This window comes from Pongo pygmaeus, chromosome X (genome assembly GCF_028885625.2).
Source record: "Pongo pygmaeus isolate AG05252 chromosome X, NHGRI_mPonPyg2-v2.0_pri, whole genome shotgun sequence".
In the NCBI taxonomy this organism is placed as follows: Eukaryota; Metazoa; Chordata; class Mammalia; order Primates; family Hominidae; genus Pongo; species Pongo pygmaeus.
Window position 1 is genome coordinate 140,869,011 of NC_072396.2, and position 18,820 is coordinate 140,887,830.

The 18,820-nt window shown below is 37.1% G+C and overlaps 1 protein-coding gene across 1 annotated transcript in view; it reads left to right on the top strand.

Moving 5' to 3' along the window:
* The window catches only part of ADGRG4 (adhesion G protein-coupled receptor G4), a 121,368-nt gene that overhangs the window by 60,729 nt on the left and 41,819 nt on the right, over nt 1-18,820 (top strand). The window contains exons 13-15 of the mRNA XM_054472067.1: nt 1,039-1,157; nt 9,379-9,595; nt 10,939-11,101. Coding sequence (XP_054328042.1) covers nt 1,039-1,157; nt 9,379-9,595; nt 10,939-11,101 — 499 coding nt within the window. The remainder of the gene's footprint in view (nt 1-1,038; nt 1,158-9,378; nt 9,596-10,938; nt 11,102-18,820) is intronic.

Consider the following 18,820-nt stretch of genomic DNA (forward strand, 5'->3'; position numbering starts at 1 on the left):
TATAATACATTTTATTTATTTTATTTTTTAATTATTATTATACTTTAAGTTTTAGGGTACATGTGCACAATGTGCAGGTTAGTTACATATGTATACATGTGCCATGCTGGTGTGCTGCACCCATTAACTCGCCATTTAGCATTAGGTATATCTCCCCCCTCCCCCCACCCCACAACAGTCCCCAGAGTGTGATGTTCCCCTTCCTGTGTCCATGTGTTCTCATTGTTCAATTGCCACCTATGAGTGAGAACATGCAGTGTTTGGTTTTTTGTCCTTGAACCAACCCAAATGTCCAACAATGATAGACTGGATTAAGAAAATGTGGCACATATACACCATGGAATACTATGCAGCCATAAAAAATGATGAGTTCATGTCCTTTGTAGGGGCATGGATGAAATTGGAAATCATCATTCTCAGTAAACACTTAGAGTTTTAAAGCCCCTAATTACAAGTTCCTTGAGGGAGGGATGAAGCTCTGCCCTGTTTGTCTGTGCTACCTATTACCATTCCTAGAATGGAGTGGGTGCTCAATAAATGTGTTAGCTGACTTGAAATGAACTGGTTTGAATTGGGTGAGGCACAGGGGAGGGTGGATGATGAGGGCCAATGGGCTATCGAGGGCTCCATATTAATTGTCTTAAGTTAATATGCTGAGATAGAGACCACATTCCAACAGGAATTTCCCCTTAAAAGAGGAGTAAGAAGGGACAGTGAGAGGAAAGAGTCATGTCTAGAGGGCCAGAATCTCTGTCTTGACGTTTGGTCAGCAGGACATTGCCATGCCCCATTCCCAGCTCGCTTACCTGTTTATCCACTCTCCTTCCCCCTTCCCACATGTTGACCCTAGATTCACTTGCTCCCTAAGAGCAAAATTTCTTCATTTCACAAAGAAGTACTGGGCTCCCACCTTTGCTATCTATGTCAGGAGGCTTGGGGCAGGCGAGGAGAAGGCATGCTAAGGATACACCCACCATTTGCTTTAAGACTATCTTTGCCTCATCCTCTGATGAGAAAGCTCTTTCCTCTCTTTTTCAGTTCAATCAGCATCAACACGGGCAAATCTCAGTGGGAAAAGCCAAAGTTTAAACAATGCAAATTGCTTCAAGAACTTCCTGACAAGATTGTGGATCTTGCTAATATTACCATAAGTGATGGTAAGATTGTTTTGTACATATAAGACAAATTATGGAACTTCAATTACTTTGCCTACTTGACCCCAAACCAGAGAGAGTATAGGCAAACCCCACTTAGGAAAATCCACCTTACGACAATCCAACTTCAGAACAAAGGTAATTAATGTTGGTGGAGGTGGTGGTGGGGCATGAGATGTTAGGACTATCAGTGTTTCAGTGATTTTTGTTTGTTTTTGCTACATATATGTATTTGAGATGGAGTTTCGCTCTTGTTGCCAAGGCTGGAGTGCAACGGTGCAATCTTGGCTCACTGCAACCTCTGCCTCCTAGGTTCAAACAATTCTCCTGCCTCAGCCTCCCGAGTAGCTGGGATTACAGGCGCCCACCACCACGCCCGGATGATTTTTTCTATTTTTAGCAGAGGCGGGGTTTCACCATGTTGGCCAGGCTGGTCTCAAACTCCTAACCTCAAGTGATCCACCTGCCTCAGTCTCCCAAAGTACTGGGATTACAGGTGTGAGGCACCGCGCCCGGCCTTATTTTAGTTTCTTGGCTAATTATTGTTTTTATTTTATTTAAATTTTTAAAAAGTTTTAATAGGTAATACTTCACCGACTTCAATATTCAAAAAACAAAAAGGGTATATGTAAAACATCTCCCTCCCCACTGCTGACCTCAGTCATTCAGTTACTATCCACAGAGGTATTTTATGGATCCATAATGAAATGTGTATACACATTTGTGTATGTGTATATTGTATACACACATATACTCGCCCTCACTTTTTGTACGCAAAGTGGAGCATGCTATACACACTATTCTTTACGTTGCTTTTTTCTCTTAACAATATATTGCAGAGATTATTATATCAGCATATAAAGAATTTTCTCTTTCTTTTTTCCCCCTCTGCATTGTATTATATATACCACAATAAATGTGCCACAATTTATTTAACCTGTTTCTTATGGATGAGTATTTAGGTTGTCAGCAACATTTTTCTTTGAAAACAAGACTGTACAACTATTTTTGTGTTTTTTTCATTGTAGGGAAAATACTATAATATATTTTTTAAAATACTCACATTTTTGATAGTGTATAAGATGTTTTAGAGTTGGTATTGTTTAAGCAGCTGATATAGAAGGTTGCATTTCTTTCAAAAATACATTTGTAGACCATATTAGCTTTTATTTTTGTTTGTGACACTATTAGCATAATTCATATTATTAGGTAAAAGAGATTCAAAATAAAGAGTATCTCTTTTAAAAAACCACTGCTTCGATGAATATTACATATATGTCAGAATTTTGAGAAAGTAGGGGTATACCTAAAGCATAAATCCTTGAATGTGGAATTGCTGGGTCAATCATACTTTTGATGGTGTCAAAATGCTCTCTGTAATAGTTACAGCAATTTAGATTCCCACTTGCAAGTTATGAAAAGCACCTTTTTCGCAACTCCTTCATCAACACAGCATGTTTGTTATCAGACTTCTGGATCTTTTTGCAATATGATAAGCAGAAATTGATACCTCAATGTAGTTTACAAACTTTTTAATGGAGATATTTACATATCATAAAATTCGCTCATTTAATGTGTACAATTTAGTGGGTTTTTAAAAGCATATTCACTAGATTGTGCAACCATCATCACTAATTCCAGAATATTTCATCACCCCAAAAAGAAACCCTGTACCCATTAGCAGTCTCTCCATTTCTCCCCCACCCCAGCTCCTGGCACCCACTAATCTACTTTTTTGTCTCTATGAATTTTGCCAATTTGGGGAATTTCATGTTTCTGAGGTTCATCCAATGTTGTAGCATGTATCATTGCTTCATTCCTTTTTATGGATGCATTATATTCCATTATGTAGCTATACCACATTTTGCTTATTAATTCATCAGTTGACGGATATTTCTTTTCCATCTTTTGGCTATTATTAAAAATCTAGCTGTGCACATTTATGTACAGATTTTATGTAGACATATGTTTTCAATTTTCTCAGGTATACATTGAAGAGTAGAATTGCTAGGTCATATAGTAACCCTGTGATTAGCTTTTTGAGGAACTTCAAAACTGTTTTCCACAGCAGTTGTGCCATTCTACATCCCTGCCAACTCTGTATGAAGGTTCCAATTTCTTCACATCCTTGTAAACACTTATTACTATTGTCTGTCTTTTAGATTATGGCTGGTAGTAATGCCCCCCAACACACCTTTATTCCTAATTTTAGTAATTTGTGTCTTCACTTTTTTTTTGTCTTTGTCAGTCTAGCTAAAAGTTTTTAAATTTTGTTAATGTTTATAGACTTTATTTTTTAGAGCAGTTTTAGATTCACAGCAAAATTGAGTGGAAAGTACAGAGCTCCAGCATGTGCCCTCCCCCAACCACATGCAGACTCCCCCACCATCAACATCCCCCACCAAAGTGGTATGTTTGTTACAATTGAATGTACACTGACACATCGTTATCACCAATAGTTCATAGTTTTACATTAGCGTTCACTCTTGCTGTTGTACATTCTGTGGGTTTGGACAAATGTATAATGACATGAATCCACCATTACAGTATCATATGGGATATTTTCACTGCTCTAAAAGTCCTCTATGCTCCACTTATTCATCCCTCCTTCCTCTCAACCCCTGGCAATCACTGATCTTTTTACTATCTCTGTGTTTTTGCTCTTTCCAGAAGGCCATATAGTTGGAATCTTACAATATGCAGCCTTTTCAGATTGGCTTCTGTCACTTAGTTATGTGCATTTAAATTTCTTCCATGTGTCTTTTCATGGCTTGGCAGCTCATTTCTTTTGGGCACTGGATAATATTCCATTGTCTGGATGTACCACAGTTTATTTATTCATTCACCTAATGAAGGACATCTTGGTTGCTTCCAAGTTCTGTTAACTACAAATACAGCTACTATAAACACCTGTGTGCAGGTTTTTGTATAGATGTTAAGTGTTCAACTCATTTGGGTAAAGAACAAAAGGTGTGGTTGTTGGATTGTGTGATAAGAGTATGTTTAGTTTTGTAAGAAGCTGACAAATTGCCTTCCAAAGTGGCTGTACCATTTTGCATTCTCATCAGCAATGAGAGTTCCCGTTGTTTCACATTCTTTCCAGCATTTAGTGTTGTCAGTGTTTTAGATTTTGGCTATTCTAATAGGTGTGTAGTGGTATCTCATTGTTGTTTTAATTTGCAATTCCTTAATGACATATGATGATGAATAGCTTTTCATATGCATATTTTCCATATTTATGTCTCCTTTCGTGAGGTGTATTCTATAGGCTGAATGTTTGTGTGCCCCCAAAATTCATACGTTGAAATTCTAACCCCAGTGTGATGGTATTTGGAGATGAGGCCTTTGGGAGGGGATTAGGTCATGAGGGTGGAACCTTCATGAATGAGATTAGCACCCTTATAAAAGAGGCCCCAGAGAGCTTCTTTGCCCCTTTCACCATGTGAGGTTATAGCGAAAAAATGGCGGTCTATGAGCCAGGAAATGAGTTCTCACCAGACATTGAATCTGTTCTTCATAGACAACTTGCCAGACATAGTTCTACTGCATAAAGTGGGTCCCTCCAATAGTGAAATGTCAGAAATTGAGGCACAGGCATTCCAGTGCCTCGCAGAAGGGCCAGGGAACTGGCCTTGAAGCAATGAACTTCTCAGACCTGTTTTCCTTGCAGATGATGCAAGTTTGAGATCCTTGCTGAGGACTATCTAGAAGAATTAGGAAAGCAAGCACAGTTCTGATTATTTCTAGATCAGAAACCAAGAGTGAGGGCAATAGGAAATGTTACAGCTTGAAGTGAGTGGGCGAAAAGTTAGAGGGTTTGTGTTTCACACTGGCCTCCCTCCTTCTGAGTGACACATTTTCTTTAGACATGCTAATAGAATTTTCTCTTGTGGAAGAAAAAGTTAATAAACAGTCATAACGACAACAAAAACACTGCACTGGGTTGGGATTTTTAGAAAATTGACTGTGAGAAGTCATTTTATATATATAAAAAATCTACCGTGGAGTAAAGGAACAGTTGGATGATGATTGTAATGTATATAACTGAAAAGTAAACTATCAAGTTTATTATCTTAGGAAGAATCCTTCTATTCTACTTGTAAATTAGGGGCTTAATGAACAATGAATACAATATAAAGGAAAGAAAAATGTATTCACGTTGAAACAATTTATTTTCTTTTGCTTTCAATCTTGCTGACAAGCATTAGATATCTCGGTTGAAGAAAAACTCTTCAGCTCTCTCACTTAAATGCTCCTTTTTCTTAACTCTTTAATATCACAGAGTTAGAAAAGGTACTTTTATTTCAAAGCTCTTTGGGTTCTCTTCTATGCTCAATGTTTGTTACCCCATGATATTAAAGATGCATCAGGCTATAGTGAAGTTGACTAGAACTTTTCAGAAAACTTTTTCCTGTCTGTGTCAATTCCACCATCAGGGCAGGATAGTGAGTGCTTAAGAGAAAACAGTGGTATTCCCAGGAAGTCAGGTAGAAAGAGTGCAAAGCACAGCTGTTCCAACCCCCAACACGGTGGAGAAAACGGCCAAAGGCACAGATGCTGTAAAAAGTGATATTGAATTTGTTCTTGCGATAGTTTACTGAGAATGATGATTTCCAATTTCATCCATGTCCCTACAAAGGACATGAACTCATCATTTTTTATGGCTGCATAGTATTCCATGGTGTATATGTGCCACATTTTCTTAATCCAGTCTATCATTGTTGGACATTTGGGTTGGTTCCAAGTCTTTGCTATTGTGAAAAACCAAACACCGCATATTCTCACTCATAGGTGGGAATTGAACAATGAGAACACATGGACACAGGAAGGGGAACATCACACTCTGGGGACTGTTGTGGGGTGGGGGGAGGGGGGAGGGATAGCATTGGGAGATATACCTAATGCTAGATGACGAGTTGGTGGGTGCAGCGCACCAGCATGGCACATGTATACATATGTAACTTACCTGCACATTGCGCACATGTACCATAAAACCTAAAGTATAATAATAATAATAATAATAATAATAATAATAAAAGAAAAAAAAAGTGATATTGAAGACCTCAAGCTTTGGAGTCAGCACTGGGTTAGAATATTTCAATGTTTTAACTTCTTAATCTATATAAAGGGGATAATGTGAGTACTTTCATGACTAATACAAAGGTTATTGTGATGAATAGATGAGAAAATGCACATATAATGCCTTGCTGTTGTTGTATCCTACCTCCAAAATGCCCACCGACTCATTCCCTCTTTGTCAATTGGGAATTGAATCAGGGCTGGCTTGTGACTGCTTAGCCAAGTAGAATTTGGGAGAAGTGGCTTTGCCAATGATGGGACTAATTTTTAAGGGGACTGGAAGTTTCTGCATCTTTTCTCTTGGTACACTCTCATTTGAGATGCTTCCTCGGAGCCAGACACCATGCTGTAAGAAGCCCAAACAATGGTGTGCTGAAAAATATTTAAAAACCAGCTCTACCCAAAGAAGGTGCTGATTTGTAGCTTTTGCCAATTTTCATGATATAATACCCTCTCCTCCAAGGCTGAATACAAACTACAATGTAATGTATAGTGACTGAACTACAAACTTGGCAAGAGATGCATGCACAGATATATTAGATATGTAAATAATCACAAAAATATAGATTAGTAAAATGTAGCAAAATAATTAGAAAGTGAAGAGGTTTCAGTATCATTTTAAAATATAATTTATGCAATTGTAAGTTTATATAATTTAATTTTTAATAATGGCCATGTTTAACAACTCGTTCACAGAATTCCTGAAAATTTAACAATTGGTTCTCACCAGCTGGTAAAAGTTGGCTCCAGCACATCACAAGCCAGACCCAGCACACTACTGAGCCCACACCACTGGGGGAGGCCATGTGTAGGGAGTACAGCCAACAGCCTCAACTGACCAGTCAGCATCAATTGACTGCCATGTGAGTGAGCCCTCTTGGACATCCAGCCCAGATTAGCCTTCTGATGTATTCAGCCTCAGCTGCTATCTGACTTCAAGTGTATGAGACAATCCAAGTGAGAACACTCAACTGAGCCTAGTTAACACACAGAACCATGAAGGATAATAATACATTGTTGCTTTAAGCCAGTAAGTTTTAGGGTGATTTGCTGTGCAGCAATAGATAACCTGGAACACTGGCTCATAGAAATTGCTCAGTTAATAGCAGATATTATTATTTTGAATGTTGCAATTACTGGCAGATTAACTGTAACAGTATTTTAAGGAATGAGGATCAATTTATTCTGCAACAAATAAAGGAGAAGTCCCTTTATTACTTTTGCTTGAGGACCAGGAATTTTTACACGATAAGTGTAATTTAGCTTGAATTTTCCTTAAAAACTATACAACTCCAGAGAAAAAGTCTGTAATTACTTTCCACAGTATAGTTAGTCTCCCATTGGCCTGCTGTTTACTTTCATTCTGCCACAGCAGGGACTACGTGAAAGTGAAATTGCACCACTGAAGCCCAAAGAATCATGACTAGGCAGCTCTTGCTATTCCATTTTCAACAAAGTCTGAGCGATTTAATAAGAGCAGTAGAAAGGTCCGTGAATGAGCTTACTATCTTTTTCTATCATGCCTAGTCTTAATATTTTCTCAGCTTCTTTAACTTACCAGAAGATAGATGTTAACTGTGACAAAATGTTAATTGAGAAACAACTACAACCTTGTTTAATCTCCTCTCCTCCTCCCTTCTCCTCAGGAGAACTCTGTCTTTGCTAATTCAGTTCCTATGTGAGCCATTGTTGGACAAATTGGGGTAATGGTTGGGGAGGAATTGAGAGGATCTCAGTTATGATTGCTTAATTTACATTGATGAGAACAGAAAGTTGTTTGCAGGAAAAAAAAAAGAAAGAAAATAAAGAGGAAAAGGAGAAAGCAAAAAGTAGCCTGTGTAGGCTTTTGAAGGTGTTAAGTTGTGGGGAGCTTGGGGTAGGAGAAAGATTTGAGGAGATGCTGATAACTATGGAGGTCATTGAAAGAGAGGGAGGAAGAGAAATACAGACAGAGAGAGGGGGGATGAATTTTATGCTGAATTATTTTGTTTTCTGAAACAGAGTTGACTATTTGTAGTATAACCTGGGTTAAGTGTGTTATGAGTGTTAGCTCTCTCTGGAATTTTTCTTAACAAATGGTATTTTTTATTATTTTCCTTTATATTTTAGTTATTGGACTTGAATGTGAGTGCTTTAAGCTAGGAAGACACCACAAGAAAGCTCAGCTTTATATGTGTTATATTCAACTAAAATAGAATTTGTGCTGTATTCGTTTAACAAAGCTCTTCACTTTAAAAGTGAGTCGTGATTCAAACAAAACAACTATTTAGAAGAAGCATTTATGAGATAAGAACTTTTGGGCACTGACAGAATATTTGATGATTTTGAATATAATTGCTAATTTTTAAATTTAATTTGTTATTGTGGTTGTGACATGTAAAAATCATTTATTTTAGAGATACATACTAAAGTATTTATGGATAAAATGATATCATATTCAGGACTCGCTTTGAAATAATATGGAGTTGGGGAAAAGGTGAGTGGAAGTGTAGAGAAAATGAGATTAGCCATTCATTGACACTTGTTGAAGTTGGGTTATTCATGAGGAACATGGAGATTCATTATACAATTCTTTCTACTTTTGTGTATGCTTGCAAATTTCCATAATAAAAAGTGAAGAAAAAAGTGGGCGAGTTAATATCTATTGTTCTTACTCTCTGGAAAATCTAAATTAACTGCTTTTTATTATGACGTAGTCCATATTTGCTTTTTTTTTTTCCTGTGGTTTGATGGTTCTTGACAGGAAAATGTAACCATCACCCTTAATTATGAAAACATAGACTGAGTGTTTGCTGATATTTGAGTATAAGGTGGGATCTACTTAACACAATTCAGTACTCAAAAGTCTCAGTTTAATTAGAATCAAATTTCAAGATAATTCTTCAGGGACAAAACGATTTCCCTGGTGCATTTGAAAAAGGATTTAATGAATGAAAACTTTTTATGAATAAAAACTTGACTTATGTTCTACTTTCTGGGACTACACCTATTGTAGAAACAAAGGGCCAATATTTTCCTTCTGTAAACATGTTACCTTGGTAGGTATTCTCATCTCACCCTCTTTACTCTTTAAAGGGAAAGAAACACACCAGAATGGCAGAAGACTAAGTCATGCAGCTTTTATGTCTCAAATTTCCTTCCCCAGAGAATGCTGAGGATGTTGCAGAGCATATTTTAAATTTGATAAATGAATCCCCAGCCCTGGGTAAAGAAGAGACAAAGATTATTGTTTCTAAAATATCAGATATTTCACAATGTGATGAGATAAGTATGAACCTAACTCATGTTATATTACAAATAATCAACGTTGTTTTGGAAAAGCAAAACAATTCCGCCTCTGACCTGCATGAAGTAAGCAATGAGTAAGTACTAATACTTTGGTGACAGACATTATTTTTAAAAAATTTAAAATGCAGTCGGCCCTCTGTATCTGTGCATTCTGCATTTGTGAATTCAAACAACCACAGATTGAAAATATCCTTAAAAAAATCTTGCATCGTTACTGAACAAGTACAGATTTTTTTCTCATTATTCCTAAACAATACAGCATAACAACAATTTACATAGCATTTACATTGTATTAGGCATTATAAGTAATCTAGAGATGATTTAAAATATACATTGATGTGCATAGGCTTTACAAAAATACGACCCTATTTTATATCAGGGACTTGAGCATCCGTGGATTTTTGTATTCATGGGAGTCCTGGAACAAGATCCCTCAAGGATACGAACGGGCGACTGTATATATTATCAATTTCTTGGCGTATAGTCATCATAAATTTTAAAAGTCAGGTAGTTACACATTGAAAGCTCAGTTAGTACAATGCAATGGCGTCACTTTACTCGAATGTTCATTGTGAAAGGATGTATTCGAATTTGAATTGAATCTTAGTGATAGCAAGCTTTCAAGTACACAGTTACCCCAAACCAAACCCCGAGTCTATTCCCCCAACTTTTGTGCTCCCTCAGTGTTCTTAATGTCTATAAAATGTATCCAACCAGTGCTAAAGTGGAAAACTCGAGAACAGTACTAGTTAACTCCCTCTAACTCACAGCCAATTAATAACTAACTCTTGTATGCGGCACTGTACATCCATTTTTAAAATCCCTTAAATATTTCGGTGGACTTCATTTACTTCTGTCCATCTCCACCACTACCATCCTATTCCTAGCCCCATTTCTCTCACCAGACTGTCTATAATAACCTCCTAAAAGGTCTCTCTGCCTCCGTTCTTGACCCTCTACGTAGCACCCAGAGTAATCTTTTAATGTATATATCAGATCATGTCCTTACTTTGCTTTTAAAACCACTCGGTGGCTTTCCATTACACGTAGAATAAAATCCAAATGTCTTATAAAGTCCTATGAGGCCCTGCAGGGTCTGGCTTACATGTAACAATTTCATTAATTTTCACGACAATCTTTAGAGATGAGTGTAACATTACTTTTGACTTTGCAGGTGAGGAAACTGAAGCTAAGTGAGATTACTTCATTTGCCCACACAGTTAGAAATTAGAGGAGCTAAGATTTAGGTGTCAACTTGTCTGATTCCAAAGCCAGTGCTCTTATTTAATAATTCCTAAATGATATAAAGATAGTGATTAAAACTCAAAGAAAAGTCTTGCAATGAGGAAATCTTGCAAGGAGGATGGGTTTTCTTTTAAAAGGTAGGATGCTCTTCTCCATCTGTGGTTTCTTGCAGAATTCTGAGGATAATTGAGCGTACCGGTCACAAGATGGAGTTTTCTGGGCAGATAGCAAATCTGACGGTGGCCGGGCTGGCTTTGGCTGTGCTGCGGGTGGACCACACGTTTGATGGCATGGCTTTCAGCATTCACTCCTATGAAGAAGGCACAGATCCTGAGGTGAGTGCAGCTCAGGGAACTGAGAGCCAATCAGCCAAGCACTGTTTCAAGTCTTCATTCATTTACTCCTTGGGAGAGAGAGGGCACTCTGTTATGGTTTTAAGGGGACCTTATGGAAATACAGACATCCCAGGGAAGATTCGTATATAATCTTTAGTAGGCTAACGTCTTGGTTGGAATGGTGTCTGGGAATTGTGCAATGATACCACCTTTGGCCCTGTGACCCCAAATTATCTCAAATGTCAGTTTATTATTGGCCACCATTTAAGGAACACATTATATGTTGGACATGGTGCTACTGTCTCCTTTGCACAGATAAGGAAACAGAGAAGTAATTTGCCCAAGAACACATAGCCTAATGACTAAGCCAGGATTGAAACCTATGTCTGTCTGGCTTTAAAGCCTGGGCCCCTTCCACCATATCATACTACCTTAGCCTTTGGCATGTTATAGGCTGCCAACCCTACTCAAAACAATTTCAGAGGTTAGATTTTTTTTACAATTAAAAAGTAATAAAATGTACATATAAGAAAATGCACAAATGCTAAGTATACACCCTCTGAATTTTGACAAATGCATGCATCTATGTAATCCAAACCCCTATTAAGATATAGAATGTTGGCCAGGTGCAGTGCCACACCTGTAATCCCAGCACTTTGGAAGGTCAAGGTGGGAGGATCACTTGAACTCAGGAGTTTGAGACCAGCCTGGGCAATATAGTGAAACCCCATCTCTACAAAAAAGTTAAAAAATTAGCCAGGCATGGTAGTGTGTGCCTGTGGTCCAGTTACATGAGAGGCTTAGGTGGGAGGATCGCTTGAGACCAGAAGATCAAGGATGCAGTGAGCCCTGACTGCACCACTGCATTCCAGCCTAGGCAACAGAGTGAGATTCTGTATTTTTAAAGAAGATACAGAATACTACTATCACCTCTGAAAGCCCCCTTGTGCCCTTTGCAAGTAAAGCTCTGAAACTACTACCTGCAGCGGCAATCACTGTTCTTATATTTTTCTGCGATAGTTTTTCCTGTTCTACAACATTATATAAATGAACTCTTATAATATGTACTGTTTTGTATAAGGCTTCTTGTATACGCATAATTTTTTTTTTAGTCATCCTTTTGTTTCAGTAGTTTGTTCCTTTTTATTGCTGAATAATATTCCAATGACTGGGTACACAACAGATTCCTTGTCTGTTCTCCTCTTGATGGACATTTGGATTGTTTCCAGTTTGGCTATTATGAATAATCCTGCTATGAACCTTTGTGTATAAGTCTTTATGTGATCATATTATTTTTATGTCTTGGATAAATACCTAGGAATGGAATTGCAGGCTCATAGGTACATGTTTATTATTTATTTATTTATTATTTATTTTTTGAGATGGAGTCTCGCTCTGCCGCCCAGGCTGGAGTGCAGTGGCACTGTATCTGCTCACCGCAAACTCTGCCTCCCAGATTCAAGCAATTCTCCTGCCTCAGCCTCCCATATAGCTGGGATTACAGGCACCCACCACAATATCCAGCTAATTTTTGTATTTTTAGTAGAGACGGGGTTTAGCCATGTTGGCCAGGCCGGTCTCAAACTCTTGGCCTCAAGTTATCCACCCACCTCAGACTTCCAAAATGCTGGGATTACAGGCATGAGCTACCTCACCTGGCCTATAGGTATATGTTTAAATGTATTAGAAACTGTCATAGTGTTTTCTAGAGTGGCAAATGATGTGGAGTAATTTTTCATGTTCATATTTGTTATTTGTATGTCTTTGGTGAAATATCTGTTAAAATCTTTTGCCCATTTTTAAATTGGGTAGTTTTCTTTCTTTATTGCAATAGTTTTTGGGATACATGTGGTTTGGGGTTACATGAATAATTTGTTTAGTAGTGATTTCTGAGATTTTAGTGTACTCGTCACCTGAGCAGCATACACTCCGTCCCCAATATGTAGTCTTTTATCCTTCACCACCCCCACCACTCTTTCCCTTGAGTCCCCAAAGTCCATTACATCATTCTTATGGCTTTGTGTCCCCATAGTCTAGCTCCTACTTATAAGTGAGAACATATGATATTTGGTTTTCCATTCCTGAGTTACTTCACTTAGAATAACAGCCTCTAGTTCCATCCAAGTTACTGCAAAAGACATGATTTCGTTCCTTTTTATGGCTGAGTAGTATTCCATGGTGTATATATACCACATTTTCTTTATCCACTTGTTTGGTTGATGGACACTTAGATTGGTTCCCTATCTTTGCAACTGTGAATTGTGCTGCTTTAAACATGTGTGTGCATGTGCCTTTTTCATATAATGACTTCTTTTCCTTTGAGTAGATACCCAGTAGTGGGATTGCTAGATGGAATGGTAGTTCTCAGGTTAGTTCTTTAAGGGATCTCCATACTGTTTTCCACAGTGGTTGTATTAATTTACATTCCCACCAGCTGTATAAAAGTGTTTCCTTTTCACCACATCCATGCCAACCTCTATTGTTTTTTGACTTTTTAATTATGGCCATTCTTGCAGGAGTAAGGTGGTATCTCATGGTGGTTTTAATTTGCATTTCCCTGATGGTTAGTGATATTGAGCATTTTTTCATATGTTTGTTGGGTGTTTGTATATCTTCTTTTGAGAATTGTCTATTCATGTCCTTTGCCCACTTTTTGATAGGATCATTTGATTTTTTCTTGCTGATTTGTTTGAATTCCTTGTAGATTCTGGATACTAGTCCTTTGTTGGATGCATAGTTTGCAAATGTTTTCTCCCACTCTGTGGATTGTCTGTTGACTCTGCTGATTATTTCTTTTGTTGTGCAGAAGCTTTTTAGTTTAATTTGATCCCATTTATTTGTTTCTGTTTGTGCATTTGCTTTTGGGGTCTTAGTCATGAATTCTTTGCCTAGGCCAATGTTCAGAAGAGTTTTTTTCCAATGTTCTAGAATTTTTATGATTTCAGGTCTTATATTTAAGACTCTTACATTTAAGACCTTGATCCATCTTGCATTAATTTTTGTATAATGCGAGGGATGGGGATCCAGTTTCATTTTTCTCCATGTGGCTTACCAATTATCCCAGCACCATTTGTGCAACAGGGTGTCCCTTCTCCACTTTATGTTTTCACTTGCTTTGTCAAAGATTAGTTGGCTGTAAGTATTTGGCTTTATTTCTGAGTTTTCTATCCTGTTCTATTGGTCTACATACCTATTTTTATACCAATACCATGCTGTTTTGGTAACTATAGCCTTGTAGTATAATTTGAAGTTGGGTAATATGATGCCTCCAGATTTGTTCTTTTTGCTTTGAATTGCCTTGGCTATGTAGACCTTTTTTGATTCCATATGAATTTTAGAATTTTTTTCTAGTTCTGTAAGAATGATGATGATATTTTGGTGGGAATTGCATTATCTATAGATTGCTTTTGGCAGTATGGCCATTTTCACAGTATTGATTCTTTCCATCATGAGCAAGGGATGTGTTTCCATTTGTTTGTGTCATCTATGATTTCTTTCAACAGTGTTTTGTAGTTTTCCTTGTAGAGATCTTTCACCTCCTTGATTAAGTATATTCCTGGGTATTGTATTGTATTGTATTGTATTGTATTGTATTGTATTTTGCAGCTGTTGTAAAAAAGATTGAGTTTTTTATTTGATTCACAGCTTGGTCGCTGTTGGTGTATAGCAGTGCTGCTGATTTGTGTACATTGATTTTGTAACCTGAGACTTTACTGAATTCGTTTATCAGATGTAGGAGCTTTTTGAATGAGTCGTTATGGTTTTCTACGTATACGTTCACATCACTGGTGAACAGCAACAGCTTGACTTCCTGTTTTCCGATTTGGATGCCCTTTATTTCTTACTCATGTCTGATTGCTATGACTAGGACTTCCAGTACTATGTTGAACAGAAATGGTAAAAGTGGGCATCCCTCTTATTACTGAGTTGTAAGTGTTCTTTACACATTCTGGATACAAGCAATTTATCAGATGTATGTTTTGAAAATGTTTTCCGTATGACTTGCCTACCTATTTTCTCAATAATGTCTTTCGATGAGCAGTTTTTCACTTTCTTATTTTCTTTCCTTTTTTTTTTTTTTTTTTTTGTTGTAGTTGTTGTTTGAGAGTGGGTCTCGCTCTTTCACCCAGACTGAAATGCTGTGGCTTGAACACAGATCACTGCAGCCTTGACCTCCTGGGCTCAAGCAATCCTCCTGCCTCAACCTCACATGTAGCTGGGGCCACAGGCACACAACACCATGCCTGACTAATTTTTTAATTTTTTGTAGAGATGGGGCTCTCACTTTGTTGCCCAGACTGATCTCGAACTCCTGGGCTCAGGCAATCCTCCCACCTTGGCCTACCAAAGTGCTGGGATTACAGGCTTGTGCCACTGTGCTCACCAAAAGTTTTAAATTTTCATGAAGTCTAATTTATAGTTCTGTTTTCTTTTATGAATAACCATATATGACTTGTCTACGATACCTTTGTCTATCAGGAAGCCATGAAGACATTCTCTTATGCTTTTCTTTAAAAGCTTTATGATTTTAGCTTTTATGTTTAGAACTCAATTAATTAATTTGTGTATTGCATGAGGTAGGAGTTGAGGATCATTTTGTTTTACGTGGATATCCAGTATTTCTAGCACCATTTGTTGAAAAGACTTTTCCTTCCACATTGGCTGGCTTTGGTACCTTTGACAAAAAGTCAAATAGTTGTATAAACGTAAGGCTATTTCTGGACTTTCCTATACTGTTTTAAAAAAAAAAAAAAAAAAACTCGTATGTTATTACCAGGTCGTCTTGGTTCCTGAAGTGTTGAAGTCAGGTAATATGAATATTTCAACATTGTTGCTTTTCAAGATTGCTTTGGTTATTCTAAGCCTTTTGCATGTCCATATAAATTTTCAAATCTGCTGATCAATTTGTGTAAAAAACTTGCTGAGATTATGATTTGGATTGAGTTGAAGTTATTGGTCAATTTTGGGAGAATTTATTTCTTAGTAATACTGAGTCTTCTAATCTAGGAACATTTATTTAATTCTATTTACATTTCTCTGAGCAATGTTTTGTAGTTTAGGTGGGGAGATATTGCATGTCTTTTGATAAATTTGTTCGTAAGTATTTTGATTTTTGATACTGTTGAAAATGGAATAGTTTTAAAACTAGATATTCCAATTATTTGCTGCTAGTATATGAAATGCAATTGATTATATATGAAATATTATTTATATTATATGCTATATATATATATACACATTTTGTTTCTTATGCACTTGCTAAATTCACTTATTGCTTCTAGTAATTGTTTTAGAGATTCCTTAGAACTTTCCATGTAAGCCAACATCATGTGACAATAGAGAGTTTTATGTATTCTTTACTGATCTTTATTCCTTTTATTTCTTTTTGGCGGCCTATTCTGATGTTTAATACTTCCAATAAAATGTTGAATAGAAGTGGTTGAAGTGGGCATCCTTGTCTTATTTTTAATATTAGGAGAAAAGTATTCACTGTTTTCCCATTACTGTGATGTTACCCGTTTTTGTTTTGTTTTTTTAAAAGATGTTCTTTATTTGATTGAGGTAGTTACCGTCTATTCTTGGTTTCCTGAAAAAATTTATCATAAATTGTTGTTGAATTTTGTCAAAAGCTTTTTCTGTATCTCTCAAAGTAATCTTTTGGCTTTCCTCTTTATTCTTTTAATATGGTAAATTATATTGATTTTAAAATATTAAGCCAATCTTGAATTCCTGGAAGAAACCCTACTGGTCGTGATGCATCATCGTGTTTATGTATTGCTATTTTCTAAGTGCTTATGTTTTGTGAAGTATTTTTGCCCTTACATTCATGAAGAGTATTGGTCTGAAATTTTCTTTTTTTTTGTGATTTCTTTGTCAGGCTTTAGAAAGATTTTGGCAACATTCTAAAAGTGAGTTGGGAAACGGTCCCTCTTCTACTTTCAGAAAGAGTTTGTGTAACATTGCTGTCATTTCATTAAATGCTTGATAGGGTTCACTAGGAAACCCTCTGGGTCTGAAATATCTTTGTGGGAAGTTTTTTGATATCAAACTAGATTTATTTAGTGGATAGAGAGCCATTCAGATTTTCTGATTCATCTTGTGTCAGTTTTTGGATAGTTGTATTTTTCTAAGAGTTTATTTCATCTAACTTGTCAAGCTTATTGGCAATAATTTATAATATTTTCCTATTTTTTTAACATCTGTAGGATTTATAGCAGGAGTCAGCAAAGTTTCTGTAAAGGGCAGATAATAAATATTTTAGGCTTTGCAACCCACAGGTGGTCTCTGTCTGCTGAATGTTCTTACATGTTTGTTTTTGTTCTACTCTCTGTTCCTCTTGCCCCCTGCCCTCTCCTCCCCTTCTTTCTCTTCTCTCTTCTCCTTCCCTCCGTTCTCCTGTCTTCTCCTCTCCTCTCCCTCCCTCTCTTCTCCTCTCCTTTCCAGCCGTCTCTATTCCTCTCCTCTTCTTCCCTTGCTTTCATCTCTTTTCCTTCCCTCTCTTATTCTCTTCTCTCCCTCTGCTTCTTTCTTTGTGCAACCTTTTAAAAATGAAATGTATGTTGTGCAACTGTCACCACCATATGTCTGCAGAACGTTGTTCATCTTCCCAAAGCCACTGGGGAGGTCAGCCTCCTCAGTAGCTGACCCGTTGAATAACAAGTCCCCATTCGTCCCTTTCCTAGCCCTTGACAACCACAATTCTTCCGATCTCTGTGATTTTGACTACTCTAGGTACCTCATGTAAATGGACTCATACCATATTTGTCCTTTGTGACTGGCTTTTTTCACTTTGCAAAATGTCTTCAAGGTTCATCTATGTTGTAGCATGTTAGAATTTGCTAATTTTTTAAGGCTGGATAATGTTCCATTGTATGTATTTACCACACTTTGTCCATCCATTCATACAGGGGTTCTTTTTGAAGTGATGGAAATATTCTAAAATTGATTGTAGTGATAGTTGCACAACTCTGAATGTGGTGAAAGCCAATGAACTGTACACTTTAAATGGGTGAAGTATATGGTATGTGAGTAAAGTCTCAATAAAGCTGTTACCAAAAAACAAACAAACAAACAAACAAAAAAAACCGAAACCTAAAAGTGACATGTAAAATCTATTCTTAGCTCAGGGTAATATAAAAACAAGCCTTAGGAAGGATTTGGCTTGCTGATTCATTTGTCAACCTCTGATTTATAGTAATAAATCCTCTTTCATTTCTGATATTGGTAATTTCTTTTTTTGCTCCTTTATTTTTGATAGTATAGGGATTTTTCCATTTTGTTGATCCTTTTAAACAACCTTTGGCCTTGTTAATTTTCCCTATTACTTGTTTTCTACTTTTTGATATCTGATTTTATGTTTATTACTTCCTTTCTTGTACTTATTTTGGTTTTACTTTTATCTTCTTTACATAGCTGCTGCTGCTCCTGCTGCCTCCTCCTCCTCCTGCTCCTCCTCCTCCTCCTCTTCTTCTTCTTCCTTCTCCTCCTCCTCCTTCTTCTTCTCCTTCTCCTTCTTCTTCTTTTTCTTCTTCTTTTAAAATGAAGTCTGTCACCCAGGCTGGAGCACAGTGGTGTGACCGTAGCTCACAGCAGCTTCAAACTCCTGGACTCAAGCAATCCTCCCACCTCAGCCTCCCCAGTAGCTGGGACTACAGGCACATACCACCACACGTGGCTAATTTTTAGATTTTTTATTTGTGTTAAGATAGGGTCTTTCTT